This window comes from Xiphophorus hellerii, chromosome 2, assembly GCF_003331165.1.
Source record: "Xiphophorus hellerii strain 12219 chromosome 2, Xiphophorus_hellerii-4.1, whole genome shotgun sequence".
NCBI classification, from domain to species: domain Eukaryota; kingdom Metazoa; phylum Chordata; class Actinopteri; order Cyprinodontiformes; family Poeciliidae; genus Xiphophorus; species Xiphophorus hellerii.
Window position 1 is genome coordinate 31,332,993 of NC_045673.1, and position 27,665 is coordinate 31,360,657.

The window sequence follows — 27,665 nt, forward strand, 5'->3', positions numbered from 1 at the left end:
CACCTCAGTATAACTAGGATCAGCTCTGAGTGCACCAGAGTCACATAATGAGACATCACATCGCAAATTAGATGAAGTGAATGAAATTGATCAAACAAAGGAAGTTTTGTTAAATTTACAAGATTTGCTATCAATAGATAACATTAAACCTGAAATAACCCTATTGGTTAATGGGGAAAAAAATCACTTTCTTGTGCGACACTGGTGCATACGGAACTACTTGTAGAGAACCAATATCAAACTGTAGTGGGACATGGTTAAAAACAATCACAGAAAGAAGAGAGCAGCTTAGTGGGAACAAAAGGAGGAAGGCAGAGAGTGTTGCAAATAAATATAAGAAATAAAAAAAGAGTTATAACCTTAGAAGTCAAGTAACAGAAGACCCCCAATTTTAAAATTAGATTAAACTGAAACATATCCCATGATACAAGTGCCAAACCCTAATGGAGAAACAGATCAGCCTCCACATGTGTATGTTTTCCATCCTTGGACTTTTAGAGGAAACCAGGAAAGCAGAAGAATTAGGAGTTTCTCCTGAAATCCTTATCAGCTCTTTTTCCTGCCATAAAATCATCTCCTCCTCAGGGTGAATTGTTTGAGTATATGAGAGACGTTACAGGCCTTAATATGCTTTATGTTTATTTGTTTGAGTAAGCAAATGATTTATGAGTAATGAAGTAATATGGGAAGTTTTAAATGTTTCACAACTGCATAGAAAATAATAATTTGGTATTGTGAACCCTTGAGTGGACATCCGGAGAGGTGGACAAGCAGTGTTAATTTGTCGACCTGGACATTATCCAGCTTAATACCTCAATTTAGGTTTTGATGAGAAGAGGGCTGCTTGCTTGGTTCCACGGCTCCAGCACTGGGATCAATAAACTTAGGAATGCACTTCTCAAAGGCTTCCTTCCCCTTTGTGGAAGGATTGTGGGTGAGGAAGCACTTAGTGGAAGTGGACACAGTTAGTGTTACTCAAACTATGCAGTGGGCTGACACGCAGCTAAAGTGGCTCAAATTATACAATGACGAGAGAAAAGGTACATCATTTTTTATTTTTTTTAAAAACAACACAGAATTATGCACTTACTGCCACTGCAATGAAGACTACTTGCTAACTAACCTGTTCCCATATAGGAATTATCAAGCCAACAAAGAATGTCTTTAGAGATGTCTTAATGCTCAATATTAGAGAAGTTCTCTAAGGTTGTTCTGGTTACCTCTGAGTCCTGAACAGAAGCTATAGATTAGGAAACTGTGAAGTGAAGCTGTAAACATTTAAGTTCTGCAATGAGCTAATACATTATGCCACGGAATTCCACCAACTAGAAAAAAACATTAAAGATTATAACCGAATGATGGGTTTTAGAGACACATATGGAATGTTTTGGAAAAATAGAGTCATCTTGAAGGTTCAAATTATGTTGAAATAAATGATTGTGTTAATTTCCTTTTAAGAAGAAGGGAAGTTATTTTTAACACAAAACAATTAGTGATTAAAAATAAATAAAAACAATAAAAATAAAAATTGTTATCGATGAAAAATATTAGAACAGTCCTGAAAAGTAAACGTCTCCGGACTATTTATAAGTTTTGGAAACCAGCAGACACTTAGGTTTTTTCCTTATTGAAGGAATTTGTTTGGAATTAAATTAAATATCTCTAAGTGTTGAAAATTATTGACACTGCAGTGTTTGTAGACCATAAAGTATTTGTTGCATTTAAATCGAACAGTCAATTTAGAGTTTGATTCTAAAAAAGAATCTACATTTTATTGAAATTGGTGAAGTTTCAGCAGCAGAAAATTATTGGTTGTTGCTAGATCCTGACATAAGTTTAAGATATCTATTTTTAAAAATGCACGTTATTTAAAACAGGATCCTGAAGACTAGAGTTAAATATTAAAACATTAAAAATATTGTTAACAAAACATTGGAAAATTCCTGAACCTTCAGTAAAATTTGATAAACAATTTGAGTAAAGAAATAAGATGAGGACAGACTGAAAATTTGTGACTGATTTAATTTTGACTGACTGCAAATCTGACCAATAGTTTTGTGTTTTTGTTTGTCACTTTTCATGTTGGTGTGAATGAGTGTGATTATAAAGAAAAAACTGTCCTCAAGTACTGAGTAACAGATCTCCTACAAGCAATACAACAGCTAGCTAAACTAACAGTTTGTAAGTGTGCAGCACACACAACAGGTACCAATGTGGTCTTTAATGGAAATAGGTTAGCTGATCGAATAGCAGAAGAGGCAGCATCAGCAGAAATAAAAGTGTTAGATATAGAAGAACAAACTCTTATACACAAAAATATACTTAAGAGATATGCAACAGCAAAGCCCTGAATTAGAAAAGCAGATGTCGGAAAAGAAAGGGGCAAAATTAAAAGAGGACATCTATTTATGACTAGAGACTAAACCAATCCTACCAAAAAAACTATATAAATGGGCAGCTATATTGAGTCGTGGTGTTACACATGTCTCAACAGGAGGGATGATGGGGCAGGTAAACCAATATTATATTACTTATGAATTTACCTCTTATTAAAAAAACAAATTTTTGCAGAACATGTCTGATCCCATGGACCTTACCAAGCTCCGCCCACAACCGACCCACGTGACCGCAAGTCTCACAAACAAAGCCTTGCGGCGTGTTGTTTCTATGTAAACATGACACGATTAGTGCATCATTTCTACCGGATTTTCTCAATATATCAACTACTACAATGGACAGAGGAACCAACAAGTTCATGTCATCATCTGGGAGGAGGTTACTGGTTTCTCAGTCACAAGCTGGTTGCAAACCTGAGGCCAGCAGATGTCTGTCAGTTATGGTAGATCTGAAATTTGGTTTGATGACCTCAATATGAGAAGCTACAGACTGATAGGAGGAACCAAAGAGCTCTGTAAAGGTAAAGGCAAATCTTCTGAAGTTGGGATATAATTAATTTAATTTCACATAATTACCACGGTAGAAGCCATTTGTTTGTTAAAATTTTATGAAATATATTTGTTCTATTTGATGTTTCTGATAAATGACGTGTACTCACAAATGAACGAGGTAATTAGTCCAACGTTTAGAAACTACACCGGCTGTAATGCGCCACAGCAAAGGTAAACAAAGGTAAAATAACACCCTGAATGGGAAGATGAAAGACCACCCAGGAGTGGACACGTCCATGTGCGACTCATGGATGGATGCGTTTGAAAAATATCGGTCTCTCGTCTCCTCTGTCTTGGTTTCCATTGCAGTATTTGCTGCTGTTCTTCCTTTATGTGGATGTTGTTGTATTCTATGTCTGTGTTCTTAGCTAAACAGATTAATTACTACAGCAATTTCCCCCATGGAAGACTGCAGAGCCCAAATGTACCCGTTAGGACTACAATTTTCTTCTGACGCTGACACTGATGATGACATTGTGGAGAACATCTGCCTGTCTGAATGATTACATGTGTTAAATTAGCATCTTTCCTTTGAGTGTAATAATGTTTGAGCTCTTAAATGTGATCTTTCAGCTAAAAATCCAAAGAGAAGTGGTGGTAGAGAATTTGAGTATATCTAAATATGTATATTTTCTGGTGTATTCAGGGGGGAATTGTTAAAATTGTAAATACTATACCAGATATATATATACTCATTATTAACTTTGATGAGATTCTTTTGTTTTCTTCTGGAATGTGTGTTTTTGTCAGAGATGTCTGCAGGAAGCTGATAAGCGTGCCAAATAGGAAGCAGATACCAGCCACTCTGGAGACAAAACTAAGAGCTGGCCTGACAAGAAAAACACCCAAAGGCTAAAGGTCAAAGCTTGTGACCCAGAGACACGGGAACTGGGCTTGAGACCTCACATGCACTAAGACAGGAGATTCCATTGTATTGAAAAGATTTATGAGTGTGTGTTAGCAGTTGGACTTTTGTTTGCCTCAGCCCTTCCAGCAGCTGCTAACTAATGTAACCAGGGCTCTCTGATTCTAATAAAAGAGGAGTAGAAAGAGAGGAACCTCAGAGAGAGTTTGGAGACTGTAACAAATACACTGTCCTCTCTTTCTCTCCTCAAGTAAAACTTAATCACTTGTCTCTCTCTTCTTTTTTTGTCTGTTTGAAAGTGTTTCGGATAAATGAACCTGACAATCTTCTTTTTGTTAGCTCCGATACCTTAGACCCCTTGCGTTGTTTCCAGGCAGGAAAACAGTGAAACGATTGTCTGTTTTCCATCTTTTTATCGTTTCGGTCGTGTGATTGGACATTACATCCAATAACTCAGCAAGTTCGTACCATTGCAAAATTATTTTAAGTAACTCAGATTCAAAGAATCTACGAGAAAGTCGTTTTTGTCGGTTAAGTTTATGGCCCTTCAAGACGGCGCTCATATTCCATCAGCCACCACGCTACAGACTACATCTACAGTAGTGATGTCAAGTTCCAAAGCTCTATTGGAACCACTATTTAAAAACTTTGGTCTGCACCACGCACAAGGACATGTACATTACGCACATACTACATTGCAAGACTTTAATCTCTCAAACAAAATCTGCTTACTACTCTGGCATAATTTCTTCTAGCAAAAGTAACACCAAGACCCTGTATTCACTGTTAAACAATATCTTTCATCCCCCCAATTCTTTTCCCTCAGACTTCTGTTCAGATGACATCTCTAGTTTTCTCAAATACTTTGTTGACAATAAAATCAGGAAAATTCAACAGCAACTTCATCCTGCATTTCCTACCTCTTTTTTCTATGAACCTGCTCCCCTCTGTCTGCAATTTTCTACCTTTCAGCTTCCTCCATCGAGCCTCTGAAATAGATGCTGATGGAAATACTGATACTTTTTACCATTTATTTACTGATATATCTGCTGTGTTTTTGTACTTCTGCAAGATGTTTTTTCCTAAAGAAGTTTCCAGACAATGTGCAGATGTTTCCGCAGCTGTGGCAGGATAAGAGACCTGAAAAAAATCCTTTGTAAAATGCCTGACTTGCAAGTTGTCTTAAAAGACTGTCATGTGTGGAATGCATTGATTGTACTTGCCTGTGCTGTTGAATTATTACTGTGACGGCAACGTCTATGTTCTGAAGAGATTAAATATTGAAGGGTTGCCAGCTCTCGTTTGAGTTAACAAGTTGAAGTTGACTGAACAGTGAGATCTGACATGCTTCTCACATTTTGCAAAAGACAAGTCTTTGTGTCCTTGTGATCTTTTTGGAGATTATAAACCTAACATCGACCTTATTCAGAAATCTAAGTTCTCCACATGTTCATTAGATCATTTCCCAACAATTCTTGTAAAACTGTCTTTATTCACTTCTCCTAATTGTTTCTACCATCACTTGCTCTTCTTTCTTCTGGAGCTATTGCCTTCAAAACTGCAGTTGTTACTAATATCCTTAAAAAACCTGAATTGGATCCAAACAATTTCAATAATCTCCACCCTATTTCTAACCTTCCATTCATCTCCAAAATTCTAGAAAAAACAGTTGCCTCTCAACTTCATTTCCATTTAATCAAGAATAGTCTTTATGAACAATTCCAATCTGGTTTTCACCTTGATTACAGCACAGGATTTGCTCCACTCAGAGTGTTTCCCAACCCTGGTCCTCAAGGTACACTGCCCTTCATGTTTTAGGTATTTCCTTGCTTCAGTCCAGCTGATTTCAATTGATGACTGATTAACAGGCATTTGTTGAACTGCAATCAGTTGAATCAGGCACATTAACACAAGGAAACCTCTAAAACATGTAGGACAGTGTGCCTTGAGGACCAGGGTTGGGAAACACTGCACTAGCCTACCTATAACAGGTACAGTCGTGGTCTTCCTCGGTGCGGTTCAGTTAGTGAGCATTTCCATTTATATGGTCTGTTCCTTATTGTTGTGGGGCGTTCTCGTGAGCAGTTGTGTTCAATTTTCCGCTGATGTCTGCAGCCAGTGGCGGTTTCTGATATGGGTGACATGGGCAACCACCCAGGGCAGAATTTTGTGGGGGCGCGGCATTAGCGGTTGTTTTAGAGTTTTCAGTGACGTAAATCACAAGCCAATCAGCAAAAGAAGACAGGTGTCAATCAAATCGCTTCGGTGCCGTACCTCAATAGGTCCTGCTAGTTGAACACCTGAAGCAGGTACTGAAATCTGACAACAGCCGGGCTACGCCGTGCTGGATTTGCTAATGGAAAGCGAATCTGGCCAAGGCGGACAACGACCGTACCATTTAGAGGCGGTGTAGTGTCTAAACACTCTCCTTGTGGCAGTAAACTCTGGTTTACTTTCTCTTCTCATCCTTCTTGATCCTCAGTGCAGACTTCGATACCATCTCTCACACAATCCTATTCCACAGACTCTTCCATCGGTATCACACACATACCCCTCGATTGGTTTCAGTCATATCTCTGTGGCCACACTCAGTTCATTCAACTTAAATCATTTAAATCCCATCTTTCCCCCATGACTTTAGGTGTGCCCCAGGGCTCTGTCCTGGGACCCCTTCTTTTTATCAACTACCTTCTCCCCCTTGGCAATATCTTCCATAAATTTAACTCCTATTTCCATTGCTTTGCTGATGACACCCAGCTGTTCTTATCCACTGCACAGGCCTGAAAAAGGCTTCACCAACGTTTACCAACCAACCTGATGGAACTGGAGAGGATCTGCAAGGAAGAATGGCAGAGGATCCCCAAATCCAGGTAATGAAAATTTGTTGCATCATTCCCAAGAAGACTTGTGGCTGTACTGGCTCACAAGGGTGCATCTACTCAATACTGAGCAAAGGGTCTGAATACTTTACCATGTGATATTTCCAGTTTTCTTTTTGAAATAGTGAAAATATCTACATTTTTGTTTTTTCTGTACATTCATGAGTAGTAATATGGACTTCTTTGACTTTTCTGTACCCACTATAGTTCATATCTCGGAGTCGGTCTCATGTGTAGACTGTCAAGGTAAGACAGTATGCACCTGAGACTGTTTGTGAGCATTCATTTGATGGAAAACAGTCATCTGCAGACCTTGACTCTGTGCATACGGACAATGTCTCCGGTCTGAAAGATTCTGGGGTGGTCCTCCAGGTTCTCACAGAAGATGGTGCAGCCAATCTTATGCTCAGTCTGATCGGTGATCTTCAGGCTGGAGCAGTAATCTGTGGAGATAGAAGTCTGATAAGCTGCAGCTCAGCTCTGTCACACTGTGTGACAGAAACTAAAAGCAGCTTTTAGTTTTTGTCCCACTGAAACGGTTCACACCAACAAACACAGTAATACCGAGCAACGACAACCTGAAGAAATAATAACTTTTAAATAATGAAGAAAAAAAAGCTCTCCAGACCAAGTTGACCCTATATAAAAATATAACACTCCTTATTAAAAATAATAAATTAACTGTGATTAATAAGATTGTTTTTTATTTTACAAGCCACATAATGTCCTGATTTTTGCCAGGCTTGGCAGATGCCCAACTGACATCAGGCTCCAATCTCAAGAAATTCAAAAGCAGATCAGAGGAAAAGTCACTGACTGCTATCGGCCTTACAGACTGGCTACAGACCACAGGAACAGCCAGGATCCAAACATGGAAGAGAAGAGAGTGTCAATGAATCCTGGAGGTCACAGAAAACCCCAGGGTTAGGCTTAAACTAGAATAGCTCAAGTTAGTCCACTTTGACGTATACCTATTTCGGCTTCGATAGTCCAACTGGCCTGAAGGATTTTATCTAGCAGGTGCTTTTGTTCAGTAAATAGGGCCATTACCTTTTCAGTACCCTGGTAATGGCCTCAACGCATCTCACAGTTGCACAATAGACTTAGACTTCGACTTCGACTTAGACTGACTTTGTTGTCATTTTCAATGCACAGGGTGTATAAAGAACGAAATTTCGTTGCATACGGCTCAGGACAATGTTTGAGGAGAAAAATGTTCGCTGGTTGACCTGACACTTCGCCCTTTTGCCTGGGCTGGGTGTGGAAGGTTGTTCCCGAAGCAGTTTCTCCTTGTGTGCCTTCTTCTCATTCACATGAGAGTTACCCAACTCTTTAGCAAGTTCAACAAGGAAGTCTACCCGTCTCTCCTTCACCCCAGTGCATGCCTGATAAAGCACATGTGCATTCAGTGCTGCCATGTCAATCAGGTTGTAGAACACCGCAACTGGCCATCTCCGTGTTCCTGCACGCACGCTGTACTCCCGCACCATTTGGTCCATCACATCCACACCACACTTTGTTTTGTTGTAATCTGTGACCGTGTTTGGCTTCCTTTTGGTGGTATCCTCAGTCTCAACCACGCTGTGCATGCTGCTCTTTCTAAACTGTCATTTTATACCCTCTTAGCTTTATTTCAAAGAGAAACATTACTAATTTCTTTTAGAAAAACCTTTGCACATTTCTTGAAACAGATTGTATGTTTTGCAAACTCTATGTACATTTGGCAAAATGACCTGGATAATGCAGCACAACATCATGGATCAGCTGCAAAAGGTCACATCTCTCCAAAAACACTTCATGTATGCTTCAAAACTAAACTGAAGAGCACTACCTACAGGAGAGTCTACTGTAGAGCTGCCTCCATCATAGATTGCACCCACCCCCAACATGGACTATTCACATTCCTACCTTCTGGCCTGACGGTCAACGACCACATTTACAATTGAAGAAGGGATGCTAATTTGAGCCATCAGAGTCGTCAGGGTGGACTCCGGCCTTTTGGCCCTGGTGAGCCGATATGGGAAGGACTCGAAAACTGAGCTATCCTAGTGTTAGGGTTGGAATTCATGATTCAACAACAGGATGGGCAAAATGGCCTCCAGGGGACAGTTCCAGAGACAGAACCTGAACTGACCCAAAAAACACACAAAAGCCCATCTCACATTGAGTGTAATTGGGAAAAAAAAAACCTCTGCCACAATACCTATTTTTTGATTTTTCCTTAGCATATATTGTGCTAGGTTTGATTGGGCTCAGAGTTGATCCCAAGGAGTAAGATTGGTTCTCTGGAGAGAAATTATTCAGACCATAAGCTTTTGCATAGTGGCTCATCTGTTGGAGAATCGTTCTAAGAAATATTGCCCACATCAATTTTGACAATAGGACTTGATGTTATGGAGTTGTAAGATGAAATATGTTTTTTTTTACCATAGCGCTACCTATGCCTGAATATGTGTATCTGAGTAGCGTTGTGGGTCCTGAATCTGAACACCAAATAAAAGTAGTAATAAGTTCCAGGGGATAGGTTGCAGTATGAATTTCAGCGGAGAAAAGTAATAAGAAATAATGGAAAAATAGAGCAAAAATAATAGGGCTTCCTACTCCCACTGGGAGCAGGCGAACAGCCATGCCTTGCATGGGCCATCCGCTCACTTCAGCGGTCTTGGAACCCTAATTATTATTATCATGAAAATTAAAACAGAAACAGGCTTGGAATATATGACCTTGCATGACAATGTTATAAGAATATGAGTTTCAATTTCTGAAATGACCAGAAGACATATATTAAACTTTTTCATAGCAACCTAATTTCTTGAGATGTCCCTGTGTGTATAATTTTGACCCTGCATGGATTAAAAACAATCCACAGTAATTTCAAGAAACCAATTCTTGTTTTTAAAATTTATTTAGTTTCTATCTTATGTCATCATCTAACCTCCAGAGAGAAAGGTTCTTATGTATCAATAAAAGCTAAGATATAATCACAAACCATTCAACTTGTTGCCAAGTCTGGGGAACCGCTCAACTTTTATCCAAGGAAAGATGCTAACAGGAGCAGCAGAAAGAATAGCCAGCAGCTAAAGATGGAATATGCTCCTCCGTTTATTTAAAAGATTTGTTTTCTAAACTGGATTATTACATAGAAAACAGCATGACCAGTACATCCTGGTCATGATAAGGATGACCAGGATGTACTGATCATCTGCACATCAACATGTAGCAGCAGGCTCTGAGAGAAACTTTTCTCTCCTAATGATGATTATATTAGTTCTGTTGAAGTAGTTCTTCATTTCTGATGTTACAGATCATCAGGTGTTAACTTTTGGTCTAGAAGTCATTCTGAGTTGCACTGGGACACTGACCTGTGCCACGGCTCTTAAATGGTTGCTTGAAGAACACCACCACTCCATAGACATTCACCACCGCCATGTTCTTCAGCTCATCCAGCCGCACGTATGTGTACCTAGGAGCTCTAGGGGTCCTGAGATCCTGAGAGGAAACACAAAGCAGTACACAACTAGCAGCCCATTACCTGGGAGTCTGTCCTCATTCTCATTCATTAATTTAGAAACAGACATATACATACACACATATACATATATGTACACATATACATATTTCAGTGACATGCGTTGAGGTTCATAGCTGGTGAGGCACTGACTTAATCAAATTCACAAATATAAACACCTTGCATGTTATTGTTTACATATGGAAATGTTGCGCATGTGCACAACGCTGGAGGGCAAAAAGACTATACTTTTACATGTCATCCATAGCCACGCTGCCGTCATAGCACAATTCTGTTAACTCAAAGAAACTTGGAAATGTAGATATTATTACTTTTGTGCTACACTCCACAGCAAAGTGAAAAACCGCACGTCACTGATAATACATATACACAGACAGAGAGGGAGACAGAGAGAGAGAAATAGCGAAAGAGAGAGAAAGAGAGAGAGAAGACACTACAGTATTTAGCTTTTACAGCCACTCCTGACTCACCTCAGCAGGAGTCAAGGAGCTCCCCCTGCTGGCCAATGAGGATCTGGGCTCAGGAGGTCTCTGCTTGGAAATCTGGAGATAACGTCAGGAGAAGAGTTTGTGCCAATAAAATACCGGAAACAAACACACACACCAGAGTTCACGAGCCTGGAATGTGTGCAGTGTTAGATCCAGAGTGGAAGACATTTGGACAGGTGAGGATAGTCAACATCCTTACATAGATGCATGCATCCTCTCCTGACAGCAGCAAGTTACAGGGGTGGAGCTTGTCCTTATTCGCTGTTGGAGATTTCCCCACAGTGAAGCCAGACACCCAGAGTACGTCCTGAAACAGAACAAAAAACAACAGGAAACTACAACCAGATTCCTAGAGGGGACGAACTCAAGACATGGATCTGTGAAGCCCTGGATGTATGAAGCCTTGGAGGTACGAAGGCATGGATGATCAGACGTTTTGACAACTGAAGGTTGTCATGTTGGACCTGCATTCTGACCTCAAGCTGAACAGAGAAACTCAACCTGGAAGACATTTGATCTCAGTCACCAGTTGGTCCAGCCTCAAATGAAGCCTTGGACTTATGAAGCCTCATATGAAGCCTTGGAAAAGTGAAGCCTTGGACCTGTGAAGCCTTGAACTTATGAAGGGATGGACGATGAGACGCTTTGACAACTGAATGTTGTCTCATGTTCGACCTGTAAGCTGACCTCAAGCTCAACGAAGAAGTTCAACCTGGAAGACATTTGATCAGAGATATCTGTGGTTCAGCAGCGGCTTGGACGACAATAATGTGCCTCACTGAGATTGACACAGCTTCATGTTCCACTGCTGAAGACACAAAAGGTGCAGTGTTGGCTCACCTGACCCACATGGTGGCAGCAGAGAGGACAGGATCTGACTCACTGTGTCCTAGGAGCAGAGGGACTCATCCTCTTTGAAGCATACAGCATATTGAACACTTTCGATTTTTGTCACATTACAACCAAAGAGCTCCAGGCATTTTAATGGTATTTTATATGCATTTTACTTATGTGTCAGACCAAAATAACAAAATGCATAACTGTGAAGGGTTAGAAAAAAACAGAGCAACAATTTTTCTAAAGGAAGACCTGGCTTGGCATCAATGTTCCCTCCAAGCTGCGTGCCTGCGCAATCGCGCATGGCTCGCATATTCTCCGTGCACAAGAACATTTATGTAGCGCATAACATAAAGTCCAACGTATATTGGACATTGAGCTCAGACATCAGTTTTGACTATGGACCAATAACATTTTTTCTGTATTACTTTGCGAGTAACAGGTGTCCAGCCAATGATACAATACAGTTCACTTTCGCTACGCAGCCAATGCTATTGTGTGTATGTGCCTTGGTCAAATGCGCTGTGGAACCATGCAGATTAGCTAGGTAAGAATAGTGCGGCAGAGTTAAGAGACGCGAAAGCTAACACCTTATCATGTCTAAGCGAACGGGCAGTGAGACATCCACTCACCAAGCCAAAGTAAAAAAGAAATTTGCTTCTTTTAAGATTAAATGGCTGTCGAAGTTTGTGCAAATAGAAGAATAGTACAGTGTACAGTGGAGTGACCGTGTCAAGGAGGCAATGGGGACCTCATCAGGTGATGGCAGAAATACTGGTGAGATTACTCTTTTTATTAGTAAGCTCTGTGATCACATTGATGCTCGTTTTTCAGAGGATGAATTAAAGGAATGGTCTGCATTTGACATTGAAGCATTGAGCTCTGACTATGGATCAGCAGACATTTGTACACTGGCAAAGAAGTATGAGGCCATTCTCCCCCACCATTCCAGACTATGGAGTCCATTAACAGTCAATATGCTGAATTCAAGTACATAATGAAGCAAAAACTTAAGCAGGGGTCAGTCAGCACATTCTCAGATATGGTGATGCAGCACTTAGATGTGAGGAGCTAAAGGAGATCTCACAGCTCGTGGATATTTGTGCTATATTTCAAACACCCAGTACTGATTGTGAAAGGGGATTTAGTTTAATGAATCATATCAAAACAGCATCCAGAAATCGTCAAAATCATCGAAAGTGGCACATTTGGACCAGCTGGTGCGCATAAAGTCAAAGAAGGAAGCAGATGGAGCCATCAACCTGGGCAAAGTGTACAACCACTGGCGAAGTGAGAAGGGCATTCGTAAAAAAACTGTGAAATTAAATATTTTACAAGAATTTATACTGTATCACAAGATTCAGTTTGCACAATTTTTCATTGTGCAAAATGTGAACGTTTTAATCTGAACAAAAAGTTATGTGTTAGAATAATTATGTTTTGTTATCATTCTTACATAAGTAGTTACCAGTTTGTTTTTCATTTAAAGGTTTAGTATTCACACCACAGAGAGGAGGAATTTGTTAAACCGTGTGAAAGACAAAACTTGCTTTTTCCCTAAACCTTGAAGGTGCAGCTGCTTCTTATCTTGGGATACTCCTTAAACTGCTTGTGTGTAGAATGTAGTTCTTCCTTGTTTCAGAATAGTCATTCTTTGATTTATCACTCTCCCACATTTCACTCTTGACTCCCTTCTTTCTCCTGCTTAATAAAAAGACAGGCTCTGCTGCAGGGAGTCATAACGCATGGTAAACACCTTGGAGAAGTGGTTTGCTATGTTTTCTCCTTCTGCAGAAGCTTGGTTGAAAACTCATAAACGTTGTCTGTGGTTCTTTCTTTGTATTTAGGTAAACAAAATACCTATCATTATGTCTGACAGGTATAATGTCTCATTTCTCACCCTGGCTAAAGCAGGACTCTTACTTATAACATACTACGCATCTCATGAATAGCAATGTTTTTGTTTTTTCATTTTAAGTGGGGCAAATCACTCATATTAAAAGCAAACAAATGAAGATTGCTGATGTAATCTGATTCTTTTAATAAGCCATGCAACTTGCTACGATCCAGATTTATAACAGGTGTAATACTGGTGTGTGGCCACGGTATGCACATCCGATGATGCCCACAGTGGTCCTCAGTGTACTCAGGAAGCTTGTGTGTATGCCCAGACACATGAAAAATTAGAGGGAACATTGCTTGGCATTAGGCCTGTCGCGATAAACAATAAATCAATTAATCGTACGATAAATTAAAACTGTCGATGTCATTTTAATTGTAGTATATAAAGTGGATCTATTTACTTCAGCGGAACCACTCCCCTAGCTACTGAGTTATCTAGAGGTTATCCGCCAGTGCATTGATATGTAACTTGTGAGACAACAGTAAAGTCACGTTCCTTTATTTAAATATAATGTACTATGTTGGAGTAAAGACACAACAAATTGGCGACGAGGAATCTGGACCCTAAACAACTGCACGAAGTGAAAATTTATACCGGAGGGAAGGAGAAAAGGACGAAATAAAGCAGGAGACAAAACAAAACCTAGCAAAGGATACGTGAGTAACAGTGCATAGCACACAGTGAAAGGATAAACGGATAATATCTGAATTCCATGTCCAAAATGGCTCACGTTGGAAAAGTGGAGGAGTTTGATAGTTCAAGTGAAGACTGGGAATCATACATAGAGCGAGTGGAGTTGTACTGCGACGCTAATGATATCGAGGAAGAAAAAAAAAGTTCCGTCCTCCTCAGTCTAATGGGAGCTAAAACTTACTGATAGGTATTTTCCTTTCGAACCTAAATAAAAGAAAGAACCACAGACAACGTATATGAATTTTATGTAGAGCTTTTGCAAAAGGAGAACACTCTGCCAATTCTTCCTCCGAACAATCCACAGAGCATTCTGATCGGCTCTCACATGAGCTCCTGTTTTTATTGTCAAAGAAGAACAGGCAAGGGGGCAGTCAGGAAAACAACAGAGGTCATAAAGCTTCTAACCCAAACATCTGACAACCCAGTTCCAGATGTGATATCTGATCAAAGGTCTGAGCCCGGTTCAAATCTCGGTCAGTACTGTCAATAAAACAAAATACGACTGTTCACAGGTAGTTACTAAATTAGGAGGTGCGTAAAGTTGAACCGACAGTAGTGACCTCCATACACACGTAAGGAAGAGAACACTTTAAACAGAAAATCACAATGATCTATAGGCTGAATGTGACCTAAAGTAAGAATAAAATGATAATACCAAAAAATCTCTAACACTTACAGTCTACTCTGTAATCTCCTGAGCCCTGCTAAACCGTCGAGCAAGTCATATAAAGACATTGTTGATACTTTGCAGAAGCACTTGAGTCCCGCACCACTAGTAATAGCGGAAAGATTCAGATTTCATAAGAGGAATCAAACGAAATTTGAAAGCATATCTGAGTATATGACCGAACTGCGCAAACTCTCGCAGCATTGTGACTTTAAAACGGGACTTGACGATGCCTTGAGAGATCGATTGGTATGTGGCATGCACTGTACGAGCACACAAAAAAGGCTACTGTCCGAAAAAGAGCTAGATTTGAAGAAAGCACTCAAGCTAGCTATCTCAATGGAAACAGCAGCTAAGGGTGAATCAGAGCTACAGAAGAAAAGCTTAGAAAACGAAGTGCATCAAATGTCCTTGGATGGAAAAAAGCAAAAATGCTACAGGTGTGGTAAATCCTCACACAAAGCAAACGACTGCTGGTTCAAAGAAAAGACATGTAGGAAATGCCACAAACAAGGCCACATAGAAAGAGCATGCAAATCAGACCAAACAAATACCCAAAAAGAAAAATCTGGAAAGAACAAAGGTTTTAAACCTAAATCAAAGGCCAAAGCAATGAAATGCACAAAGTTACAGAACATTCTGACAACACAAACAGCAGTGAGGATGATGACCTGTCATGCTTAGAGTTGCATAGCATAACTGAAGAAGACAGAAAAATAATATGGGTCACGACTACAGTGTCTGGAGTGAAACTAAAGATGGAACTGGACACAGGTTCAGCTTTGTCAGTGATCTCCGAAACCGATTATGACAGGCTGTTCTCCCACTTACCACTGAAAAAGACACCAGTGATGTTAAAAACCTACACAGGTGAAAAAGTGTCACCAAAAGGGAAACTTAAAGTGGATGTGGTCTATGGTGACCAAACACACAAGCTAGAGCTCTATGTCCTGAAAACCACAGGCCCAGAGCTACTAGGGCATGAATGGCTGAGAAGAATTCGGCTTGACTGGCATGCAATAAAAGCCCTGAATATCTCAACAGGTCTCAAGAGCTCCACCCGTAGGCCTGAGCAGAGATTGCTACAGTTATTGGAGGCTAATGCACACGTGTTCGAGAAAGGCATTGGCAAACTAAAGCACCTAAAAGCAAAAATTGAACTTGACAAAGATGCCAACCCGAGATTCCACAAGGCGCGCCAGGTGCCGTATGCCCTATGTCCCAAGATAGACGCTGAACTAAAAGCTTGGAGGCATCCAGCATTCTCTCAAAAGTTGACTGGAGTGACTGGGCTACGCCCATTGTTCCTGTGATGAAGAAAGGAAAAAGTGAAGTGTGCATATGTGGGGACTTCAAAGTGAGCATCAACCCGGTGTTGCGCACAGTGCAGTACCCTCTTCCAAGAATAGAGGACACCTTCTCATCATTGGCTGGTGGGGAGAAGTTTTCAAAGATAGACTTGTCACAGGCCTATCTCCAGATGGAAGTGGAGGAGTCAAGCAAAAGGTTTCTAACCATCAACACTCATAAGGGACTTTACCAATACAATCGTCTTGTGTTTGGTGTTGCTTCAGCCCCAGCCATCTGGCAAAGAGCCATGGATCAGGTGCTCCAGGATATACCTGGAACACAATGCTACCTGGACGATATTATCATAACAGGAAAAGATGATGATGATCACTTCCAAAACCTGAGCAAAGTACTCACCAGACTGAGTGAGTATGGCCTACGGGCAAAGAGAGAGAAATGTGAGTTTTTCAAAAGTGAAATGTCATACTGAGGACATGTCATTGACAAGCACGGCTTACACAAGTCACAAGAGAAAATTGAGGCAGTGCTGAAAGCACCTAAACCTGAAAATGTGTCACAACTCAGATCGTACCTGGGTCTCGTCAACTATTACCACAAGTTTCTACCAAACCTTGCCTCAGTGCTGTATCCACTAAATGCGCTGCTACAGACAGGAGTGGAATGGCATTGGTCAGAAAAATGTGAAAAGGCATTCACAAAAACAAAAAGACTAATAACATCTGACGAGCTACTTACCCACTATGATCCATCCAGACCCATCCATCTAGCATGTGACTCGTCCCCTTACGGGATTGGCGCAGTCCTGTCGCACAAGATGGATAATGGACTTGAACGCCCAATTGCATTCGCTTCAAGGTCCCTGTCAAGTGCCGAATGCAATTATGCACAGATAGACAGGGAGGCCCTTAGTCTAGTATGGGGTATCAAAAAGTTCCACCATTACCTCTATGGCCGAAGGTTTACCTTAGTGACTGATCATCAGCCCCTAGTGTCAATATTCAATCCACGAAAAGGAGTCCCAGTGATGTCAGCTGCGCGACTACAGCGATGGGCCCTGTTCTTAGGAGCACACTCATATGACATCGAGTTCAAGGGGACTAAACAACACTGCAATGCTGATGGTTTGTCACGCCTCCCGCTGTCAACATCTGTGGAGGAACTACCATCAAAGGGTGACCTGGCAGAAATGTTCCACACAACACTGGTAGATCAGCTGCCAGTTACAAATGTCCTGATATGAAAAGAAACGAGGAATGACCCAACACTTTCCAAGGTGTATGACATCACAGTACAAGGCTGGCCTGCCCATGGGAATCCATACTTTCCTGAGTTTTCAGCAAGACATGATCAGCTGTCAAGTCTGCAAGGGAACCTTGATGTGTGGATCACGTGTGGTAGTGCCCTCCAAGCTTCGCACCAGAGTGTTGGACAGTCTGCATGAGGCTCACGTAGGTACGGTGAAGATGAAAAGTCTGGCCCGTAGCTACATATGGTGGCCAGGGATAGATAAACAGATTGAGGACATCACCAAAACCTGCCCAGGATGTCTGAGCGTTCAAAACGCACCACCACAGGCTCCCCTACATCCGTGGGAATGGCCGTCTGTACCCTGGCAGAGAGTGCACATTGATTTTGCTGGTCCGTTCATGAACTCTATGTTTCTCATAGCTGTGGACGCTCACTCAAAATGGCCAGAAGTAGTCCCAATGAAATCAACAACATCAGAAAAGACTATCTCTATTCTGAGAACCATCTTCGCCAGGAATGGCCTACCTGAGCAAATTGTGAGTGACAATGGCCCACAGTATACTTCTGAAGAATTCCAAGACTTCATGAAAAAGAATGGTATCAAGCATTTAAAGTCAGCATCTCACCATCCAGCAACAAACGGGTTAGCAGAACGGTTTGTACAAACATTCAAAAAGTTCATAAAAGCAATGACAAAAGAAGACATCTCTCTTCAACACAAAATTGACAATTTCCTCCTGGTGTACCACAATTCTGTCCATGCAGCAACTAATCAGACACCTGCAATGCTGTTTATGAACAGACCGCTCAGATCTTGCATTGACCTTCTAAAGCCAAACCTGAGAAAAGAAGTGCAGAACAAACAGTTCAGCAGCTTTTCGAGTGAACCGCCAAGGAGCTTTGATGTGGGACAGCAGGTCCTGGCACGTGACTACCGAGGGGAAAAGTGGACGCCTGGAAAGATAATCACTAGGAGCGGCCCTCTGATGTACGAGGTGGACACTGGAGAGCATACCTGGAGACGTCATGTGGATCAACTGTTGAATGCTCAACCAAAGACACCGGAGCAACCAGCACGTCCACCTGATCCTGAAACCAACTCTGAACCCAGTACAGTGACACCCACAGTTGTAGAGGAAGTGCCCCCTACCGAGAGCACCCCACAGGTTCCCAGGCGTAATCCTTTACGACTCAGGGCACCCCCAAAAAGATTGGATTTATGAGTTTCACTTATGGACTAAAAAAAAAAAAGAGTTCCAATATTTGTCAACTGGATAACAAATTGTGTTTAATGCATTGGCAATGTTATGTGTTACTTTAGTTATGTAGCATTAATCTAAAAGGGGAGGAGTGTAGTATATAAAGTGGATCTATTTACTTCAGCGGAACCACTCCCCTAGCTACTGAGTTACCTAGAGGTTATCTGCCAGTGCATTGATATGTAACTTGTGAGACAACAGTAAAGTCACGTTCAATGATGAACGTTGATGTTTATTTCTCGATTATTGGTTGATTAGCTAATTTAAACACCTGCTCTGCTAGTCAGTCGGTCTTTGAGTTGCCTTTTTTATTTGTTAATGGAACTGAAACGCACTGAATTGCGCAACACCTTGTTGAAAAAATAATTACTGAGAATATAAATTTTAACAAGTTTTGTTGATTTAAAAAATATATATTATTCTTTAATGAAGCTACAAACATTTAGGATCTTAGTGAATATTTTGATAAGCCTGTCAGAAGAGGAAGTGCTGGTCTCATCGTCCTGGCGGCGTTCAGTTTGTCACCTACTGCCGAGATCAACTCAAAACCTTCCCGCGGTCGACGTATTGAGCACCCCTGATCTTCCGTAACACACCAAACACTACAGGATGATCGGTTACGAAATCGTAAGCGACAATCTTAGAACGGCTGGCGTTCTAAGATTGTCATAAGGGGAAAAATAGGGGCAAAAAAACCGTGTAGTGTGAACTATTGCATCAGGTAGTCGGATGTGCCCATTTTCTCTATTTAAATCTAATTAAATAGAGACTTCATAATCTGCACTCTTTTGGTTGAATGCAGTATTTATTTCCACTTTGGCTTTATGTTGTTTAGTCTTTATTCAAGTACATTTTTTGTTAATGGAGACTGAGAATCCATTTTATTTTTGTTTTTGGTTGTTTTGTTTATTTTGTTTATCAGTTCCAGTGTTAAGTGTTCTTTTGAAAATAAAGCATCTATCTTTGGCAGGAAATCACATGCATTATTACGTCATTTCCATTACATCAGTGTAAAAAGGTCTTCAAACAATATTATCCTTTATCGCAATAATTTTTGAGACAATTAATCGTTCAGCAAAATTTGTTATCGTGACAGGCCTACTTGGCATGTATTTATATTCAGCCCCTCTTACCCTGATAGTCTTTAATTAAAACCAGTATAACCACAGCCATCACAAGTGAGTCATGTAACCAGTTAGAGTTAATCTCTATGCAATTTAACCTCAGTCTCAATGCAGCTGGGCTGGTTCTGGCCTCAGAGGTTCTTCAGAGAACAAGCATCACCATTGAGACCACGGAACTCAGCCAGAAGTTCAGGTGCGCGCTGGTGGTTCTGTTTAAGGCAGACTGAAGCCCTTTTTGCACTGCACAGTCAGACCCGGCCGACCCAATGTTTTTAGCATAAGCACTTCCAGCCTGCTCCCACCCTGCTCCCACCCCGCTCCCTGGAATCCCGAGAGCTGTGGTTCCAATAGGTGTCATAACAAAATGGAGGCGGTGAAACTGAGAATCCTCAGTCATTATTAAGAGCAGCCAGAGTAATTTATTTTGCTAAATTATTATACTTAACTAAATATTATGGTTGAGGTCCATAAGTAGACCTCCTGACACAAAAAAAATTAAAATTGGAAAACAAAAAAAACAAAACTCAAAAAGGGCACTAAGGGCATCAAGGTTGAAAAGATAAAAAGGGCAAGGGCTCAAGTCTCCTCCGTGCACGTGCCTGCGCCTCCCAGATCTCTGGGTGAGAGGAGCACTTGACTTTCTCAATAGCTGTGTCCAAATTCAGGGGCTGCATCCTTCGAAGTACCCGGTGTATGTAGGACGGGTCATTTGCAGGCCGCGAATATTGAAGACCAGAAGAGAAAAGCTGTGAATACGGACAGGTCTAGCCTTCCGCTAGCTGAAGGTCTAGCCTGAGGAGGAACCTCCACCTCAGCGTAACTTATGTTACCTAGCAACCGTAATACCTTGAAGCACAGAGCAGCAAAGAAAACAACCAATGCCGAAGTTTGTTTTTTAGCCATGTTTTACTCCTGATGTCTGTATTATTCTTCGACCTTTGTTGTAAAGGCTGTTATATAGTAAAAAAGAAATGTTAGTTTGATTCTAAAATGTTCAAATGTGTATAGCACATTTCTACAATGAATGAATATAAGCAAATTATTAATTTTCAAATATAATACTCTCCAGATCTCAGATAAGACAGTTAAATAAAACTATTATGGTTTGAAGGCTTAACTTTAATCAGTCAAACCGATTTGCTCAAGAATAAATTAGATACTTCAATCACAGATTGTCTTTCAAATTTGGAACCATCTTCAGGCTTTGGTTAATGCCTTTCCTTAAATAAAACATGTTGGAGTTGGTAATATATTGATGTGATTGTTAAAGCCAGTAAAAAGCAGCTTATGGCAGAACTGAGATACTGGATAATAATAACAAAACTCTACTGTGGAGCTGTTGCGTGACGCAATGGTTAGAGCAGTGAACCGTTTACAGAAGCCAATCACCACTTCCCTTTCCTCTTGGAAGGGTGGACCAAAAACCCCTGACATTAGCTTCTGGGTTTACCAAGGATTTTCCAGCAAACCGCAAACAGGCCTAAATTGAGATTTTTTTCTGAAGTGTCTTGAGACAATATTTGTAGTGAGAACTGAAATCCAACCCAGTGGCTGATTGCCTTCACCAGATCCATTTGTCGGAGTTTGGACCCACAATCCAGGCTCCTTGTCTGCAGAGTGGCAACCAGGACCTTCAGGTCCGTCACTGCAGCTTTAGGATATTCTCTTGACCTGCTCAGTGATTTCAGTGAATTTGGGTCAGTCAGTTGTTCTTGGTGGTCTTTTGACACAGTTCATAGCCTTCCCACACAGGCATGAACCATCTCAAGAGCATCTAACTGCTCTACACCTGAACCCAACCCAAACCAAAATTACAAGCTTGATGATTGGATCGAGTTGGACTTCTATGACACATTTTTAATAAGCCTCTAATGCGTACAATACAGAGGGAACTAAACGAGAATGCTCGGCATAAAGATGTGTTAATTACAGTCTAAATAGAGAAGGAGGCGGTTCACTCTGTTGAAGAAAGAAAGAATGCAAGGTGCAGATGTTAAGACTGCATCAAGAGCAGCACACTGCATGTACACATGGCCTCGCTCTGCTCTGCTCCTCTTAATCACACAAGTGACAGAATGGAGTTGTAAGACACTAAGCAAAATCAAAAAACAAAAGTTCCACTACTAAGTTAGAAGAGGTCTAGCAATTTAAGCTAATATAACAATACTTACTTTGGACTCAGGTCTGTAAATGCAGTAATTTAGTTTGGTTTTATCAGCCTGGATATGTGCTTGGGCCAGGTCGGATTTTTATAGGGTCTGATCTAAACTTTACCAGGAGCCACTCAAGACAATGGTTTGGGTTAGAAACCATTGCCCAATGTCAGAAAGACATTTTGATCATGTTAATGTGGACATTGTGGGGTCCCAGACTCCACCCGAGGGGTTCTGTCACAGTTTAGCCATGGTTGATAATACTGCATATTGGCCTGCTGCCATCCATGTAATCTGCTGAGGTTGCATGGACATTTTTCTGCACATGGGTACCCAGATCCAGCACTTTGTGTGAAAGTGCCGGATACATGTCAAAGTTCCCTTGGGAACTCTGAAACACAGTACCAGATCTCCTGGCCAACAGACTACATGCAGGACCTTTTCACTTCTCCATTAAAATATCTCTTTGAACCAAGCCCACAACATGTCTTAAAACATAAAATGAAGTTCTTTTTGGTTGAGCATGTCCTTTAGTACAGCTTTAAGCATCCAGTTCTCCAGTCCCTGGCTAACATTCTGAACTGGACCTGTTGATATCAGAGATGACAGTGTCACAGTGTCCTGCTTTAATAGACCTGGGTGGCATGAGGCTAGATTATTACACAAACATACCCCTGGGTTGACTCTGTGGCTGACGCTCTCAGCTAATGCTCCAAAAATTATCAGGTTTATGGACATTCTCTGGCAGTCAACACTCTGCATGGCATCTTCTTCTGAAAAAATAGAATAAAAAAAAAAGAGATCAAATCAATAAATATATTTCAAGGTAAGTCAGGTTTATTTGTATATCACATTAGAACACTATTAAAATATGTAGTATGTCACAGGGACACAGACCTAGGCCTGCCTGGAAAGCGACTGTACTGCTGTGGCTGTGCCGAGGTAACAAGGTGGTGCAACCCATGCTGACTAACTGCATCTAGTACCTGTAATACCTCAAATAAAATAATTATTTACATCAGGCTTTCTGCAGGCTGAAAGAAAACAGTGTATAATCATCCTAAATTTGTTGTTTCTTCTGCTGATTTGAGGGAAAAAAAGTTGTTCCCCAGTCAGATTAGAAATCCTCCAGCATGTATTTAAGCATTGTTCAATTCCACAAGAGCTCAAGTTCACAGACGACTCTATGATAAAGACAAAAGCTCACCTCCTTGTTGAAAAATGAAACAAAGCTATAAACTTCTAGAAATATACATTTCTAACTAGATGAGGCAAGTCCTTCTGCGTAGTGATTATTTTTCTCTGGGTCTCTCCGTAATCTCCGTTTCAGAGCTCTTAATTGGTGCTGATTGTAAATGGAGGCAGCTGTCCAGTGACTCCAGAACAACTTGAGATCCAGCTTAAGATGCACCACTGTTTTTCACTTGCTCCGCTCATTTTCTGTTTTTGTCTCACTTGTCCCATCCATTCTCTCTCTTTTTGTCACTCTCTTTCCTTTCTCCCACTTCTTGCCCTCTCTTCTCCAGCCAACCATGATTTTGTTAAATAAATCTAATTTTAAGTTATCCTAGGGATTGCTTTCCTTTGTTATGGTTCAACAGCCAGACCACAACATGGTGCAGAAGAAGATTTATGTTTCTGCCAAAGCAACTCCAGTCTATTTTTCTTTTATTATGCTTTTAAATTACAAATAGCCCTAAAATGTTATTAATGCATACAGCACTTGTAATAAAGAACAACAATGGTATTTGACACTTATATTTTGAAATGTTGTAATTTATGAAAATACATAATCTTTTTTTTTTTAAAGAAAATACAGTGGTTATAATTTGCAACATTTGAAGAAATATTTTTTTGTCAATTTCACTTAAAAACTGTATTATGGATAAAATTTCTTTTTCTTAGAAAAATGTAAATGTCAAAAATGGGTCTTTTTGAAGTGAATGGATCCTGAAGATTTGGTTCTCACCGTTAGCTGACAGTCAGCCTTGGTTAACCCCCCCAAAGTTGCTCAGCAGGTTTGGGGAGAAACTTTCAGAGTTGATTTCTCTGAAATGTCATTTTCTGAGTGTCAACACTGAAATGGCCATATCTTCTTCTTTTTTTCTTTTTTTTTTGATTTACAGGTGTTTGAGATCTTTGGAAAGCACTTTCAGAATCTGTAAATAACTGAAAATGCCCTCAGGGGGACTTGTTCATAATTTTATGTTGGACAGTCACAAATCTTAGAATTCCAAAGATTCTAATATTTCTCCTAAAATTATGCCACTAGTAACTACTTTTAGTCTGGGGATTCTTTGTGAATACATGACCCGCTTTCTCTGCAAACTGTCTGATGTCATTGATGATAATCTGGATCTAGTCTATTTACTTTACAGTTTAATCTTCCAGTGGTATGAACACTTTTGGGTGATGCATTTCTAAACCTTTTGATGCACTGGGAAAAGGCAGAAGAACTCGATTATGGGTCTTATAATATACTCTCAGGACATTAAGACAATTTTAACAAATATGTAAAAAAAAAAAACATCTTTTATAACAGTTACATACCCAAAGCTATAGAAATGAGCTGTTATAATAGTGTGTATGTATCTAGGTTCATATGAGGAAGTTGCTTCTAGTTATTTACATCTGTGTAGGTTGTTTCTTTAGGTGTGTGAATGTCTGCAGTAGTTGGACGGTTGTGAGAGCTGTGTAACACCTTCCTTGGTACAGACTGACATGTTCAAGTCCTTTGTGATTTGTGTCAGGCTTTAGTTTCAACATTGTTTCATGGCCCAATATATTTCCAGGCAAAGGGATTTGTCATTCCTGTAGGAACAAATTTTAAGCCAGTTGACCAACAGTGCGCACCAGGAGGTGTGGGGTTAATATCAGGAACATAGTTATTTTCAAGTTTTACTGGCACACCAGTTGACAGATCAGAGGCTGGAACCAAGCTGACAACCTCCCCTGACCAATGACTTCTATGTGGGCCATGGCTTCCATCAACTACTTTCTTCTATAAGGGGACTAACTGTGGTGAATAAGAGAGATGCTAATGAAATGGTTACCATGAATGATGGTTTTCAGGATCAAGTCACCAGTTGATACCGTCACAAGTGGCCCTTTATGAATCACTTCACCCTTGAAAAGAAAACACACTATAATAAATACTCAAACATGATTGGTTCTTACTAGAGCTAGTCAGAAACTCCAGTTAGAACTTGTCAGCTGGTATTAACATCAGAGAAACATGCAGGGATGTCAGGTAGCTTGTGGAAATGAAATAAGAGAGAGACAGCAATCATTCTCTTGCTTTAGTGTTATCAACTCCGCATTTTAATCAAGAAAGAAGAAAACATGCACAGATCAGAACAACATACCACAGCGCTGTCGGTTCAAACCTTAATACACTTTAGAGCCCATTATCCTTCAAATCCCAAAACTAGCAGTGACTTTGTGCTATTTGTATGTGGAAGCTTTGGGTTGAATTTTCCAACTCATAGCCTGAAACTTACTTCCCCTCAATGTGATTACTTCACTGGGACAGCTAAAAGCTGGGATAATTTTTATAATAAAAAAAATTTCACATGTATGATACAGATAACCTGTGAAAAGATCAATCTCCTCCACCTCCCCCCAGTGATACTATTGATGTCTGAAGAAAGGCACCACTGCTGGTCAAAACAACCAATCAGAGCCAGGAGGATGGTCTTTGTGCTGACATTCAACCTCATGTACACGCTGCTAAATGCAAACAACTTAAACATTTCAGGAAAATCCTTTATCGGTCATCATCATTGGTAATTCTAACTAAACTGATAATTCCTGGTGGCAGAATATAGAATGCCAACTAGCACCTTTAGATAGTTAGCAGAGATCAAGGGGAGAGTGTGAGCAGCGTGTACAAGAGCTTGGTTGACAGAGTTAAGACCTTCCTCTAGGCCAGGGGTGTCAAACTCCAGGCCTCGAGGGCCGCAGTCCTGCAGTTTTTAGATGTGCCACAGGTACAAAACACTGGAATGAAATGGCTTCATTACCTCCTGCTTGTGTAGATCAGTTCTCCAGAGCCTTAATGACCTAATTATTCTGTTCAGGTGTGGTGCAGCAGAGGCACATCTAAAAGTTGCAGGACTGCGGCCCTCGAGGACTGGAGTTTGACACCCCTGCTCTAGGCTCTGACTGGTTATTTCTGACCAAAGTTGTTTATTTCTGTAGTTAGCATTGGGAAAAGGCAGAAGAACTGGATTATGGGTCTTATAATATACTCTCAGACAATTTTAACAGATATGTAAAAAAAAAACAACAACATCTTTTAAAACGATTACATAACCCAGCTCTAAAGCAGTGACCAGGAAAGTAAATCTTAATCAACTTCTGAGGTTTTCACTGCTAGTGGAGGTAGAAAATAAGTCAAATGGTGACTCAAACAAACCTTGACTGTTTTGTTGTTGCAGTTAGTGTTTGGGCAGAGAAGAGCCATGGGAATCCTGGTCAGGTGTGATGGTACCTGGGAGCCTGGCCCCGACCCCTCTGACATAACATACACGATCATGATGTTATGGTGACCTGGGATGAAAACCACAAAAAAAATAAAGAAATTTCTCATCCAGAGCAAACATTATATTAGCATTATCCACACAATACTAAAACTAAAGGTCTTTTATGTAGAAATACACACACACATTTATACATATATTGTGGAAACATTAAATGTTATTGTTTACATCCAGAAATTTTATGCATGCGCACATTGCTGGAGGGCAAAAAGAGGCTTCTTTTACTTGCCATCCACAACTGCTCCGTTGAGGTAGAACAAGTTCGATAAAATAAAACCTGGAGATCAGTAGAGGTCAACTGATACATCAGCCATCCCATATTTTGGGCCAATATTTGTGTAATTTGTCTTGTATAGGCATTGTCCAAGCCATTAATGCCTTCACTGATCCAATAGCTTCACTAATCCAATAGCTATACTCTTAGCTGAAACCCAAAAAACGAGAGCATGTAGCACCAATATTGGCTTCTCTGCATTGCCTGCCAGTTTCTTATCGGATTTATTTTAAAATTCTCCTATTGGTTTTTAAAGCTATAAATGGCATAGCCCCAGCTTATTTCCAAGACCTTCTTCACTGTAAGGATATTGTAAAATTACTAAATTGCACAGCTTTGCGTCTGCAGCCCAGTTAAGGTGTAAACGAAATAATATGGTTTCCATTAAATGAGCCAGGAATTAGTTTTCATGATATCAGAACTGTTTAGATTTATTGACATCTTTGCAGAACATGTCAGTCAATATAAGACCGAGAAGATGTAAAATAATCGTCAGTACTCCAACAATGCTGGGTACAAATTCTTATAGTTTAGCACAGTCTCCTCTTGAAGTGTAGTATATTTTAATGATATTTCAATATATTCTTGAATATTCCTTCACATACAAAGAATTATTATTGTTTTGAAGAGATCATAGACATTTTCTAATCCGTTTATTTACGTTTGTCGCGTTTTGATCAGGAAACGACACAGCCACCTAAATTTTTACAAACATCTGCTTTGAGGACCCCGTTTGACTGTCACTAGTTAATTCAGGTCTTAATGCGGCTCGTTTTGTTTTTAAGTTTATTTCCCCTCGTCACTAGCCTGCAAACTGTTTCCCAGTAGAGAACACAGACAAATACTGTAGATATGGCTCATAATCTGTTGGTATCTGACAATGTTTATTATTATAATTTTGTTTTGTCAATTTGGATATCACCACCAACTACAACATTGGCTGTTA

At 40.3% G+C, this 27,665-nt stretch overlaps 1 protein-coding gene across 12 annotated transcripts in view; it reads right to left on the reverse strand.

Annotated features, from left to right (window-relative positions):
- The window catches only part of pot1 (protection of telomeres 1 homolog), a 96,441-nt gene that overhangs the window by 55,915 nt on the left and 12,861 nt on the right, over positions 1-27,665 (reverse strand). For 11 of the 12 annotated variants that reach the window (XR_004336799.1, XM_032547174.1, XM_032547166.1 and 8 more), the window contains 7 exons: positions 26,322-26,455; positions 24,958-25,030; positions 22,577-22,677; positions 10,909-11,016; positions 10,692-10,763; positions 10,055-10,181; positions 7,005-7,135 (listed from right to left, as the gene is read on the reverse strand). Coding sequence is in view for 11 of the 12 variants with exons in the window: in XM_032547174.1 (XP_032403065.1) it covers positions 7,005-7,135; positions 10,055-10,181; positions 10,692-10,763; positions 10,909-11,016; positions 22,577-22,677; positions 24,958-25,030; positions 26,322-26,455 (746 nt within the window). In the remaining variant the exon portion in view is untranslated. The remainder of the gene's footprint in view (positions 1-7,004; positions 7,136-10,054; positions 10,182-10,691; positions 10,764-10,908; positions 11,017-22,576; positions 22,678-24,957; positions 25,031-26,321; positions 26,456-27,665) is intronic. The other variant, XM_032547150.1, reaches the window with a different exon arrangement.